The following is a 14,170-nucleotide window of genomic DNA, read 5'->3' as shown; positions in this document are numbered from 1 at the left end:
GATCCCTTTTTGTCGTCTGATTGCTGTTGCAAGGACTTCTAGTACTATGTTGAATAATAGTGGCGAGAGTGGGCGTCCTTGTCAAGTTCCTGATCTTAAGGGAAAGGCTTCCAGCTTTTCCCCATTGCGAATAATATTTGCAGTAGGCTTTTCATAGATGGCTTTTATGAGATTGAGAAATGTACCTTCTATTCCTACACTCTGAAGGGTTTTAATCAGGAAAGGATGCTGTATTCTGTCAAATGCTTTTTCGGCATCGATTGAGAGGATCATATGGTTCCTGAGTCTTTTCTTGTTGATATGATGTATCACGCTGATTGATTTGCGATTATTGAACCACGCTTGCATCCCAGGTATGAATCCCACTTGATCGTGATGGATAATCCTTTTAATGTACTGTTGGATTCTATTAGCAAGTATCTTGTTGAGGATTTTGGCGTCCATATTCATTAGGGAGATCGGTCTGTAATTCTCCTTTTTGAGGGGGTCTTTGCCTGGTTTGGGGATCAAGGTAATATTGGCCTCATAGAATGAGTTTGGTAGCTTTCCTTCTGTTTCTATTTTATATTCACACACTCTTGATAGTTCTCTCTTTTCTTGCCTAAAGTGCAATGACTTTATGTGTGAATCCAATTATGTTTTTTAAGTGTAAGAAATAAATACTGGCAGATAAGCCAGCCATAAAATACATTTAAAATAGAATTTAAGCCTAGAATAAGATAAAAATTCTTGATAGTGACAGCAAATGCCTTACATGATCTGGTCCTGTATACCACTTCAATCTCATCTCTTACCATTCTCTGCTTAGTTCATTATCTCCAGCCACCCCAGCCTCTTTGTTGTTCCTCAAATACCAGAGCACCTGCCATTCCTATTGTGTGGACTGCTCTTCCTCCAATCATCACACGATTGCTTCTTCTGATCATCAAGGTCTCTGATTAAGTATTGTATCTTCGGAGAGACCTTTCCTGATTACCCTAACTAAAAGAGCAAACCCTCTTCCCCACCCCAATTATGTTCTAACATCTTACTCTGCTTTGTTTTCCTCATAGCACGAATCACTATCTAAAATTATTCATCCATTTCCTTGTTTATTGTCTGGCTCCCCTCTAAAAGGTAAGCACCAAGAGGGCAGAATTTTTGTCTGCTCACCAATGTATACTTGGTGGCTAGAACACTTATCTGTCACAGAGTATGTTTAATAAGTACTTATTACATAAACAAATGAAAAATAATGGCAGGGTTGAGGTATATCTCATCTTCCCCCATTAAACTCATCTGGCAACAAAAGAAATTAAGATAATTGAAAATATGCAAAAAGTAATCAATATTATATAAACTGTAAGTTCCTCACATTTAATTTAAAATAAAAGCAGTGGGGCACCTGGGTGGCACAGCGGTTAAGCGTCTGCCTTCGGCTCAGGGCGTGATCCCGGCGTTATGGGATCGAGCCCCACATCAGGCTCCTCTGCTATGAGCCTGCTTCTTCCTCTCCCACTCCCCCTGCTTGTGTTCCCTCTCTCGCTGGCTATCTCTATCTCTGTCGAATGAATAAATAAAATCTTTAAAAAAAATAAAATAAAAGCAGTATTTCATTTTACTTTAGGACAGTGAAGCATTGTGCAATACATTATAAAACCATGTGAATCAACAAACCAAACATAAATTCTCAACTGGTAAGAGACAAAAACCTAACTGAATAGGAAGGAAGGAAGGAAGGAAGGAAGGTAGGTTATGGTTGTCAAAGTTGTTTAACACATGGAAATGAAGTAAACTCATGGCAGTGAAATTTGGGGATGAATGGGCATATAACATTCATTATAATTTGAATTAAGGCAATAGGCTATTCAAAAGCTCAAGAAGCAATAGATATTTACTGACAGTATTTAGCTTCAGAAGATTTATATTCTTAATTTTAAAACACAATGCTCTCTCAAAACATCAAATAGTCATCTGAAATTCAAGCCAAAGCAGCAATAACAATAATAACAATAACAATAATAGTAATAGTATTATGTGTTTACATAATCATTGTTCAGGCCCACAACTTCTATTAATATTTTATTTATTATTCTTTTTATTAAAATTACACTGTTCAAATTGAGTCACACATGAAATTAGCTTTGGAAGAAAATCACTTTGGTGTATTATTTAAACCTTCTAGGATAAAATGCATGCAAGTTCTTCCAATCATGCGCAACTAACGAGACATGTGAGGTATAAAATGGACATTTATTTTTATTATTCTCAATAGAAGATTAGAGTTATAGTAAGTTTTTCAGAAACAATTGTAACAAATTACTTCACGGTACAAAATTGCCATAGAAATTTTCCTGGTGAATGGCAGATGGGGCAGCTATTTCTCACACACTTATTTCCCAAACGTAGAATTCAATAGAATGGTATTAATAAAGGAAAACCTAATTCTTGAAATGGGGATATGTTAGAAATATAATACTTTTTTTTGCATGATGTTAATAATTTCAATCTAAATTAGGCTAATTGGTTTATTGTAATAGGAACCAATGCAAATAGATTGCATTAACAAGGCAATCCAAGTATATGAAACTCTCTCTCTATTTAAATTAATTCCTTTGAAAATTTTCTGTAAGAGCCATTACTTCACCAGAAATGCTCACAGGGACTGATCCCCAAGTCCAATAGTATTACAAATGGACAAACTAATAAATATACAAGATAAAAAAATAATAATCAAGGATAAGTTTCCTGGCTCCCAAATCATGTAATAGTATCAGACTTGGTTGTGCTTACTATTATCTTCAAATTATTTAGAATAGTGACGTTCTAACCTGTGAATGTCATACAAGTCCCATATGAGTGCTGCTTCTGCAGTAAGCTTAAACATTCTGTGCTTAATCTCCATCTGGAAATGCTGCTATTGTGGTTTTGTCTTATAACTCGATTTCCACCAAAAGGATAAAAAGAAAACAAGATACAAGTCGTGCAAGTGGGGGTGGGGAGGATTATCTTCATTATTGTGGCAGGCGGCCACATTTTTGCCTTAGAGCTGAGCAAATTTTGCTGAAACTCAACTATCCCAAAGTGAAAGATTTACAAGAACAAAGAAGTAATTATGTGAGTGAAGATTTGAAAATCTATAGGACATCAAGTCACTTGATGTTGCAGTTTTAACAAGATTCTTCTTTCACCCGCACAGCTACGTAAGACACATCGCTCTGCTCACTCTTGACATCCCAGTCTGCATCTGGCTCTGAGTCACTGGAGTAAATGTCAAAGAGAGAGGCACTTCTAGACTGCAATCCGTCGGTCTGAGTCATGGCATTACACAGTTGTTTTCCTAACACTTTCACTTTGGCCTGAATACCTGAAAGAGAATAAACACATTTGCTTGTGAATTACATTTTGCTTGTCATTATCTTTCATATACAAAAGATCAATTCAATTATCGATCAGTTGAAGAGTCTAAACATACCAACACTGCGGTGAGGGGGCCTTTTCAGAGACATTTGTGTACTTTTATGCACTGGGCCTTCTTCACAGTGAGTAGGCACTGAAGTGACACCATAAGATAGATTATTAGCAGGGACTTGTGTTTGTTTAACTTCATTTTCACATGTAATCTAAAAATATAAATCAGAGGAGAACTATATCAAAGGTAAGTCTAACTAGTACGGTTTATCTTTCCAAAGTGAGTGGTAAAACAATATAAATAATAGTTTTCAAGGTCACATATTAGGAAGACTGGAATTCGAACCTAGGCAAGCTGGCTCCAAAGTCCAAGTTCTTAAGAACTCTGCCATACTGTTCTTTACTATTTGTAAATCATAAAATGCTAAGCATTCTGGTCAAACAGAAATTTATAAGTTATTAATTTCTTACAACTCATTATTTTCCCCCTAAATCAATAGCTATACGAGATAATACTACTAGTATTAAATACTGGATATCATAGCAGTAGCATTATTCTAGAAAGCCTAATCATTGGTCCTTTATACCTTACAGAGAAACACTTAAATAAAATAATATGATTGCCTTTAATGTTTTTATACTTCCCTGAGAAAAATTACAACGTGAAATGGAAATTTTGATTTGCCAGGGAAGTAAGAGGCAGAAAGGAGGAGGATTTGGATACTTAGAAGGTAACATAAACAATTGTACTACTAGGTATTTATCCAAAGAATACAAACATAGTGATTTGAAGGGGCACCTGCACCCCAATGTTTATAGCAGCAATTTCCACAATAGCTAAAATATGAAAAGAGCCCAGATGTCCATTGACAGATGAATGGATAAAGAAGATGTGGTATGCATATATATGTGTGTCTGCATATATATATGTATGTATGTATATATGTATATGTATGTATATATATATGTGTGTATATATATGTATATGTATGTATATATATGTGTGTGTATATATGTATATATATGTATATATGTATATATATACACACACACACATATATGCATATTACTCAGCCATCAAAAAGAATGAAATCTTCCATTTGCAATGATGTGGATGGAACTAAAGGGTATTATGCTAAGCTAGATAAATCAGTCAGAGAAAGACAAATACCATATGATTTCATTCACATGTGGAATTTAAGAAACAAAACAGATGAACATGGGGGAAGGGAAGGAAAAATTAAATAAGATGAAAACAGAGAGGGAGGCAAGCCATAAAAAACACAAGTCTTAACTATAGGGAACAAACTGAGGGTTGCTGGAGGGGTAGGGGGTGGGGGGATGGGTAACTTGGTGATGGGCATTAAGGACGGCATTTGATGGAGTGAGCATTAGGTGTTCTACGCAACTGATGAATCACCAAATTCTACCCCTGAAACTAATAAACAGCAGATGTTAACTAAATTGAATTAAAATAAAAAATTTTTAAAAAGAAGGTAACATAAGACTGAGTACCTAGAAATTATGTGGAAGACGCTAAGAAAGGATATCTGGAATATGTGAGGAGGCCTGCGGGAAGAAGTAAGAAGTGATAAAGAAAAAAAAAAAAATTAAAGTGCTTTGCAGTCTTATCTAGCGCCCTGGTCGTGGCAACTGTCTTTGAACCAATGAAAAAATATTTAGTTGGCATTCATAGTTGTTGTAACATAGGCTATTATCACCCAAGTTATAGAAACTTCGTGAAAAAACTTCTGTGAAGAATCCCTTTGCTTTTTGTGTTTAAGATTTTATTTATTTATTCATGGGAGACAGAGAGGCAGAGGCTGAGGGGAAGGAGAAGCAGGCTCCCCACAGAGCAGGAGCCCGATGTGGGACTCGATCCCAGGACCCTGAGATCATGACCTGAGCTGAAGGCAGACGCTTACCTGACTGAGCCACCCAGGCGCCCTGAAGAGTCCTTTGGAACAGGAATAATTACACCTAATATTACTGAGGACTTAAATAAAAATATAAGTCTTACCTTTTTATTTGTGTTTGTAAAATTATGACCAATTTCCACTGGCTATATCTACTTCTAAGACAAGCATTATAAAAGTCTAGAATAAGTACATATTTCTTTACAAAATGGGTTTATGCTTTAATTAGGCTATTAAAAATAACTTCTATTCCTGTTAGAACAATAAAACTTTTTATCACTGAGAAAAATTTGCACCATACAGAGAAGCAGAATAAAGTAAAAATTAGCCATAATCTCTTGATCTGTAGTTAACAACTTTGTATTTTGGAACCTTTTTGTTTTTTTCCATGTGTTTTTTTAAAAAACTGGGATCATCTGTTTTGTAACCTTGTTTTTTCCTTTAATATATCATGTTTCTATGTTATTTAATATTCTACATAATTTTTATGGCTATATACACTCTATTGTACCGATACACTGTAATTTATTAAAACAATCTATATTGGAAATCTTTGAACATAAATCTTTTGTGCACATATCTGATTATTACTTCTTCATATTAAAAGGTTAAGAAGCAGAATTTCCAAATATATATTGATCAACTGGAACACGAGTCAAAGAAAATATGTGAAATGAGGCACAGAGAGACAAAAGTTTGGAAAATAAAGAAAAGATCACAAGAGACAAAGCAGATAAGATGAAAAAGTATCATAAATGATATTAATTGTAGTACCAGAGGAAGAGAGAGAAAATGGGACAGAGGCACTATTTGAGCAAATAACATCTGAAAATTCACCAAAATGGAGAGAAGACATTAAGACATGGTTTTACAAAAGTACTATTTGTATTTATCCAAATGAAAACAAAGGAAGCCATACCTATGCACTTTACAGTAAAACTGGACAACAAAGAGAAGACATTAGAAGTAGCCAGAGGAAAAAGATACATTCTCTTCAAAGGGGCAATCATAGGACGGTAATGGCAAAACTCTTAGGGATACAGAAAGATTGAAAATAAAAAGATATAAGAAGACATTCTATGCCAACACTATCCTAAAGAAAGCCGAGGTTGCTATATTAGCACTATGTAACACGAAAACTGTTAGAATTACAAGATCAAATATGTAAATTCAAAATCACAGATTTTTAATATGCCTCTCCCAGTAATTAATACAGTAAGTAGACAAAAATTCCAAAAGGATAGAGAAGCTGTAAACATGATTATAGACATGTACATAACACGTACTCAACCGCAGAACACACATTCATCTCAAGTACATATGGAACTTTTATAAAAACTGACCTATGTTTTGGCTAATACAAGTTTCAATAAATTTCAAAGGATTAAATTCATATGCTGTATATTCTCTGGCCACAGGGTAACTGACTTAGAAATTGATAACAACAATAGAACTACAAAATGCCTGTATGTTTGGAAATTTAAAAATCTACTTCTAAATAACCCATGAAAAGATGAGATAAATTTATAGTGAAAATAAAAAGATATTTTAAGCTAAATAATACTATTCTATATCAAAAACTTGTGGGACTCAGTGAATGCCATGCTTACAAAGGAATTTATAGTCATACGCACAAAAGAGTATAGAAAAATTAATTAGGCTTAATAAATTTAGATTGGAATTATTAACATTGCACAAAAAAGTATCCCACAAAATATTTCTAACATATCCTCATTTCAGAAGTCAATTTTTCTTTTATTAATACTACTCTAGGGAATTCTACAATTGGGAAATAAGCATGTGAAACTCAGATGCCCCTTTGTCCATTAATATGAGAATTCTGAAAACCCATGATCCAATTTAACTTCTCAAGAAGTTAGAAGAATAGTAAATAAAAATTTTAAAAGTAGAGGAACCAAGAGTGAACTATAATGTAAACTATGGACTTTGGGTGATAGTGATGAGTCAATGTACGTTCATCAGCTCTAACAAATGTACCATTCCTGTGGCGTGCTGATGTTGGGGATGCCTACCCATGTGTGGGGGCAGTGGGAATATGGAAAAATCTCTCTATGGTCCCCTAAATTTTGCTGTGAACCTAACATTCCTAAAAAAAAAAAAAAGTCTTACAAAAATAATTTAAAAAATACTGGAAAAAATTTTTTAATGTTATTATTTATTTGACAGAGAGAAACAGAGATAGCAACAGAGAGCACAAGTGGGGAGGAGACGGAGAAGCAGGGTCCCGCTGAGCAGGGAACCAGACACTGGGCTTGATCCCAGGACCCCGGGATCATGACCTGAACTGAAGAAAGACACTTAACCAACTGACTGAGCCACCCAGGTGCCCCAGAACTGGAACTTTTTTTTAAAAATTTAAGCAGCTGGGCACAATTTGAAGTGTTTGGTAATTCAGTGTTTTGTCTTCACATAAGCAAGTTGGTTATTCTTAACAATATTCTTTGCATGAAATACCACATCTTAATATGTAAAGATAACTTTAAGTCAAGTTTTCACTTTTTACCAAGCTTGTTTAATGGAAAAATAGATAAGAAAATATCTGTTAATCATTTAGCTCAGGAATATATAAATCTAATCTATCAACTAAAAAATCAAAGTTGAAAAAATTAGTTAGAGGGAAGGAAAAGTGACAAAAAATAATGCAAAAAAAAAAAATAGCAGAAAGAAGACCAAGAAGGCAGTTTATTTTTTGAAAAGACTAATAAAAACCGATGAATACCAGGTGAAGCAGATCAAAAACAGAATGAAAAAGCAAAAATTACTAAAGATCATATAGAATTTTAAAAGGTCAAAGATTATAATTTTGTGTCAATATATTTGAAAATTTAACAAATTTTTAGAAAAATATAATTTATCAAAATAAGTGTAGAAACAAAAAATTGAATAACCCCATAACTATTAAAAAAAACAGATCCATCATTAAAAATCTTCTCACAAGGGGGCACCTGGGTGGTGCAGTTGGTTGAGCATCCAAATCTCGGTTTCCTCTCAGGTCGTGCTCTCAAGGTCATGAGATAGAGCCCTGCGGCGGGCTCTGAGCTTAGCGTGGAGTCTGCTTGAAATTCTCTCTACCCCTCCCGCTTGTGTGTGAGTGCTCTCTCTAATAAATAAATAAATCTTTTTTTTAAAGATTTTATTTATTTATTTGTCAGAGAGAGAGAGCGCGAGTGCACAAGCAAGGGGAGCAGAGGCAGAGGGAGAAACGGGCTCCCTGCTGAGGGAGGAGCCCCACGTGGGACTCCATCCTGCGACCCTGGGATCATGACCTGAGCCGAAGGCAGATGCTTAACTGACTGAGCCACCCAGGTGTCCCTAATAAATAAATAAATCTTAAAAAAAGTCTTTCCACAAGGAAAACTCCAGGACCAGGTAAGGACTAGGTATCTTTATCATCAAACTCTACCAAATATTAATACCAAATTTATTAATGAATATATAATGTCAATTTATAGAAACATTTCCAGAGAATGCTGTAAGAGGAAATAACTCCAAACTGGTCAGCATAATCTTGATACCAAATCTGAGAAAGACATTTCAAGAAAGAAAAATTATAAACTGTGTTTGCCCATAAACACAGATGTAAAAATCCTAAGTATTATCAAATGAAATTAAGCAATATGTAAGAGTAATACACCTTGACCAAAATGTGTTTACTTCAGCCATGCAAATTTGGTTCTATATTTCAAAACCAGGTAATATAATTCACAATAACAGAATAATAGGCAAAATATATGATCATGAATAGATTCAGAAAAAGCACTTGATATAATTCAACATCATTTATGATTTAAACCTGTAGCAAAAACTAGGAATAGGTGGGAATATTTCTATTTATGATAAAAAGCAGCGGCAAAAAACCCACAAAACTGTAGCAAAAAATGGTAAACTTGTAAAGGCTTTCCCTCTGGAAATAAGAATGAGAAAAAGGATTCCTCATCACCTCTTTGGTTCCCAACACTATACTGAAGTTTCTAGTTAGTGCAGTAGGAATAGGAAATAAAAGCACAAACATCAAAAACTACTTACTGAAATGTTTTAGACATGTAGAAAATTGAAAAATATCAACAAATTATTGGAATAAATAGATTTACACAAGGTTTCTGGATATAAGGTCAACAAAAATAAATTTATCTACATAAATACATAAAAAACAAAATTTTAAATACTGTTCATAATAGCAAAATCTAATAGGAATAAATCAAACAAAAAATGTACAAAACCTTTACATCGAATGCCATAAAATATTTTTACGAGGAACGTAAAAACCCAGATAAATGTAAGGATACACTGTGTTTGTGGACTGGAAGAACTGCTATTGTCAATATGCTATTTCTCCCCACATTCATTTATAAATTCAATGTAGTCCCAATCAAATCCCGGTAGATAATTTGTGGAAATTGACAAACCAATTCTAAGATATATATGGAACTTTAAGGAGCCCCAAATAGCCAAGACATCCATGAAAATGAACAAGGTAAGAGAAATCGATCAATTGAATATTGATTCTTAATATAAGCCACAGTAATTAAGGTACTGTGATAATGGTGCAAAAATACGCAAATGGATAAATGGACAGCATTTTAAAACGTGGAAACAGACTTCATGTCTACATAGAAACTTAACTTATGACAAAGTTGACGCTGTAGGATAATGAGGAAATACTAGCCTTTTCAATAAAAGACGCTGCGTCAATTGGGTATTTATATGGGAAAAAAATGAAACTTAAACCCTACCTCACATCATACACAAAAGTCAATTCTGAATGGGTTGTAGATCTGAATGTAAAAATTTAAAACAAGTTTATAGAAAACAGCCTAATAGAATGTTTAAGCATTAAGCATATAGAAAAATACCGGTAAGTTGGTCTACATTAAGAATTTCAGTACATCAAAAGACACTATACGGAAGAGGGAAGCCACCGCAGGAGAAGATATTTGAAACATACTTAACTGACAAAGGAAGCCAGAATTTATTAAGATCCCAAAACCAACAAGAGTAAGATAAGCCAACAGAAAAATGGGCATATCATCAAAGAGGCTACCTACGTGTTCAATTAACATTTGAAAAGGTGTTCCCTTACTAATTTCATTTACGAAATGGGAAATGCAAAGTAAACCACCACTACACACCTCGCAAAAGACCTCGAATGTGAGTCTGACCAACCAAGTGTAGGCAAGAATGAGGAACAATGTGAACGCTTATACGCTGCTGGTAAATGTGAATTGGTACTACTATTTTAAAAAGTCACTTGGAATTATTTATTGAATTTTAACATACTACTATGTCCCAGCAATTCTAGGTATATACCATCAGGATTGTGTGCACCTATGAAAAAGACATGTTCAAAAATGCTTATAGCAGCATTACTTATAATCATAACAACCCTAATGTCCAAATAGAGAACAGATAAATTTTTTGGCATATTCATACAACGGACTGCTACATAATAATGAAAACAAATTACTGCTATATGCAACATGAATGAATCTCACAAATATAAGGTTGAACAAAGAAGCCAGATGCAAGAAATGCCTACATTTCTTTATACTTTATGAAGCTAAATAAAAAAGCAAACTTGGTTTCTTTGAGGAGGAGGGAAGGCTACAGCTCAGGTGATATAGGGGCCCCTGGATTGCTAGCAGTGTTCTATTTCTTTGAGTTATCTAGGGGTTACACTTGTTCAGTCTGTGATCATTTAATGACAATATTTATGCACTTTCCTGCATATGTTACACTTTGTTTAAAAAATACAGTTGGATAAAAAATAAGAATGCAAGATTAACAGTTAAGGAAAATAATCACAGCCTCATGAAGCAAAATATCAGATCGTGTATAGTGCTCCTCCGAGCCCCTTTTCTCCTGGGAGATAGTCCCTAATCCTTTCTCAAGCTCCCTACAGGTAGAGAACATTCAGTGATATTTATCTATAGAAAGCACCAAGTACCCAGAACAGTGTCTACAACAGCCCTTCAATAAATGTCGTAGAATGCCTGGAAATTTGATTTTTAGTTAGTTGGTCCTGGAATTGGAAACACAGTGAGTGGGGAAAGGAGCCAGAGGTGGCACAAGCAAACGTTCTTAGCAGTTACGGGGGTTCTCAATCCAGACCTGGCTAAAAACGTATTGCTGTCAACTCTAAACTCTTTTTAACCTTATATACTTTTAAAGTAACTATTAATAAAACGAACACATAGTTTCCTAATAAACAGCAAATATATTAATGTAATATGGATTGTTAGAAATGTTGGCTGGACGTATTATTTTAACATATATAGTATTCTAATTGCAAAGTAGGTTTGGTATGTACTCTGGATTTCCTCAAGGTTAGCCTTTGTTATAAAATCTTTGATTGTTTCACTAGCTTGGCTTTTCTTCTCCCAAGTTTTGATTAGACGGTATAATTATGAGGAAGTAAAATGGCATAAAGGCGTGCATGGCATGTTTAATGTTCCTCTCTTTTACTAGATACTTGCATTTGTGTATTATATATGTGCTTAGGTAATGGTTGGATGGGTAGTGATAGTGGACAGATGATTAAAAGAAGAGACAGATGTCTTGACTGGTATATAGCTTGGTGAGAAGGGTAGCTGGCAGAGAACTGAAAATTCTATTGTAGTACAAAAAAGTGTTCTTAGAGTCACATAATCACTCCACAAATATTTATTGAATTCCTAAAATTTGCAAAACATTGTCTAGGTACTGCCAATAATGAACGTGTCAGATAGGATCCCTGCTCTCATGGAGCTTACATCCTAATGTGAAGACAAACATTAAGCAAATGACACAATTATTTCATGACAACTGTGATGCGTTATTGAAGTGTATGTGCTACGGAAGCATATGAAATAAATGAAGAATGAAAATACATCATTAGGGGATCAAAAGGAAAGGATGCTTGAATTGATTTTTAAAGTAAAAAGACTTAATTGATGATTCCAGGGTATTACATGAAACATAAACGAGTGAAGACTTGTTGGTAGGATAGAACAGAGCATGTTCAAAAATGGAAAAGATCAACATGACTGGTGTATACTGAGCAACAAAGACAATGGCCTTGGATAGGCCTAGTATGGTAGGCAGGGGCAAAAAGCACACAGGGACTTGCAGGTTGGGTCATTAATTTTGCTCTTTATCCTAGTAATTTCAGGACACCTTAAGTGTCTTAAGCACCCACTCCCATATAGGAAGCAGGCTGGTATTTCAGAAAAAGTTTTGATCTGGCAGTTGGACCTACAGCAAATATTAGAGGCCCGTGAGGAAATTCTTAATCTCCTGGATTGACATCCTTGCATGTGAAGTGTGAATCTGGACTAGAGGAGCACTTAGTTTCCCTTCAGCTCTAGAATTCTACCAACCCATCTGAATATTCAAAGTCAAAATGTCAGTTACAGATCGCTTCACTTATTGGTGAACTCTTCCCATCTCTAGAAACGAACACCTTTTAGATCCAATTAAAGTCATAATTTAATCTATGTAATGGTGATAGGGCTGAAGTTTGATTATCTCCAAGAAGGATGGGAAGTCTTCATTAAGATGGTAAGTGGGGGAGAAGATAGCAGTGACCGGATGCAAAGTAAGTCTAGTCAATGCTTAAGAGGATTAGTAAGGTAACAGAAGAGCAAGGTGGGAAAATTCAGCTCGCAGCGATGTTTTAACCAACAGGAAGCCAGTCAAGAGAAAGTTGAGGAGCGGGAAGGGATTGTTTATCAGCAATCCCCCTCTTCACCCATAGCTCCGCATTCCCCTTCCCTTACCATTTTGGCGGTTACAATGGACATTTCCTCAAGCTCAGGTACTATGTTATGCAAAAAGTTTCAAGCACCCCTTGCCTTGAGATTTGCTCAGATGGAACCCTTTCTATTTAAAAAGTCTGCGGCGGGCTGTGAAGGCGACTCTAGAATCTAAAGGACGAGTGTGTGTTTGTGTGAGTCTGGGGCAGGAGGAGGTAGAAGTGTAATTCTAGAGTGTTCATGTTAAATGGAACCTGGAGATCGCCGCTACAGCACCCTCCTAATTTTACTGATGGGAAGACAGAACCCTTCGAGGTGAGGTGACCTTCCCCAGGTGACACTAGTGGCAGAGCCGAGCCACAGTCCGGGGGTCCTTCCATGACCCTCGGCAGACTCCTGATGTCCCTTTACCTGTGAAGGCGCAGCCCTCTTCCTGGCCCGGAGGAGCGTGCAGGAGGCTGGCCCCGGGGCGGCTTCTGCCTGCCTGACTGCCTGGGGCGCTCCTCCCTTTTCGGGGCCGCCCGCGTGCTCTCCCTCTTCTTCCCCCTTAGGTGCTGCGGCGGACACCCGGTGCAGGGTGGGCACGGCGCCCGCTACGAGCCGCAGGCGCTGGGAGAAGCGCAGATTCTTCTGGATAACCGAAGAGACGTCAAAACAGGCCGGGGCGAAGTGGTCCGAGCAGATGACAGAGCGGTCATTGCCCCCGTACCAGTCGGCGCGGCGGCCCCGCACAAAGCGGTCCCACAGCAGCCGCACGGCCCGGTCCTTGGGAAAGCGGAACAGTGACTTCCCGGATTTGGTGGTGTTACCGCAGTGGGCGGCCACGCAGCGGGCCGGCATGGCGGCGACCTCGGCCTCCGCACGCCCGCGCGCTCCCAGCCGGGGCAATGCGGTGCCCCTGCGCCGGTCCGGGCGGCGCGGCGCCTCGTCCCGGCCCCTACCTCCAGCCACCGGAAGTGCCGAGCTGGGGCCCCACAGGGGAGTACGCGGTGCTCGGGTGTCGGCCTCCGCCCGCTCGCAGCGGTCCTCCCCCGAGAGCGGGTGGCCGCCGGCAGAGGGATCCAAATTTCGCGCGGGCCGAGCTGAGGTGGGCCGTAAAGAGGAGCGGACCGG

The 14,170-nt window shown here is 37.2% G+C and overlaps 1 protein-coding gene across 1 annotated transcript; it reads right to left on the bottom strand.

The window, feature by feature from the left end:
* Nucleotides 1-1,574: 1,574 nt before the first annotated feature.
* THAP10 (THAP domain containing 10) lies at nt 1,575-14,125 on the bottom strand. Its single transcript, XM_045810683.2, has 3 exons — nt 13,469-14,125; nt 3,455-3,602; nt 1,575-3,346 (listed from the first exon to the last, which is right to left on the bottom strand). Exons 1-3 carry the CDS (start codon nt 13,895-13,897, stop codon nt 3,150-3,152), a joined length of 774 nt encoding a protein of 257 aa, XP_045666639.2. The 5' UTR covers nt 13,898-14,125; the 3' UTR covers nt 1,575-3,149.
* Nucleotides 14,126-14,170: the final 45 nt, after the last annotated feature.

Source organism: Ursus americanus, chromosome 28 (assembly GCF_024610735.1).
Source record: "Ursus americanus isolate L20-20 chromosome 28, mUrsAme1.1.p, whole genome shotgun sequence".
Lineage (NCBI taxonomy): Eukaryota > Metazoa > Chordata > Mammalia > Carnivora > Ursidae > Ursus > Ursus americanus.
This window is presented reverse-complemented; position numbering and strand designations above follow the sequence as displayed.

Bases quoted from the DNA above. Each gene is read 5' to 3' on its own strand.
- THAP10 (XM_045810683.2), bottom strand. From the start codon at position 13,897: ATGCCGGCCCGCTGCGTGGCCGCCCACTGCGGTAACACCACCAAATCC. The intron at 3,603-13,468 runs GTAAAGGGACAT...TTATATTTTTAG, and splicing joins AGAGGGCTGCGCCTTCACAG to ATTACATGTGAAAATGAAGT. The intron at 3,347-3,454 runs GTATGTTTAGAC...ATTCTCTTTCAG, and splicing joins GCCCCCTCACCGCAGTGTTG to GTATTCAGGCCAAAGTGAAA.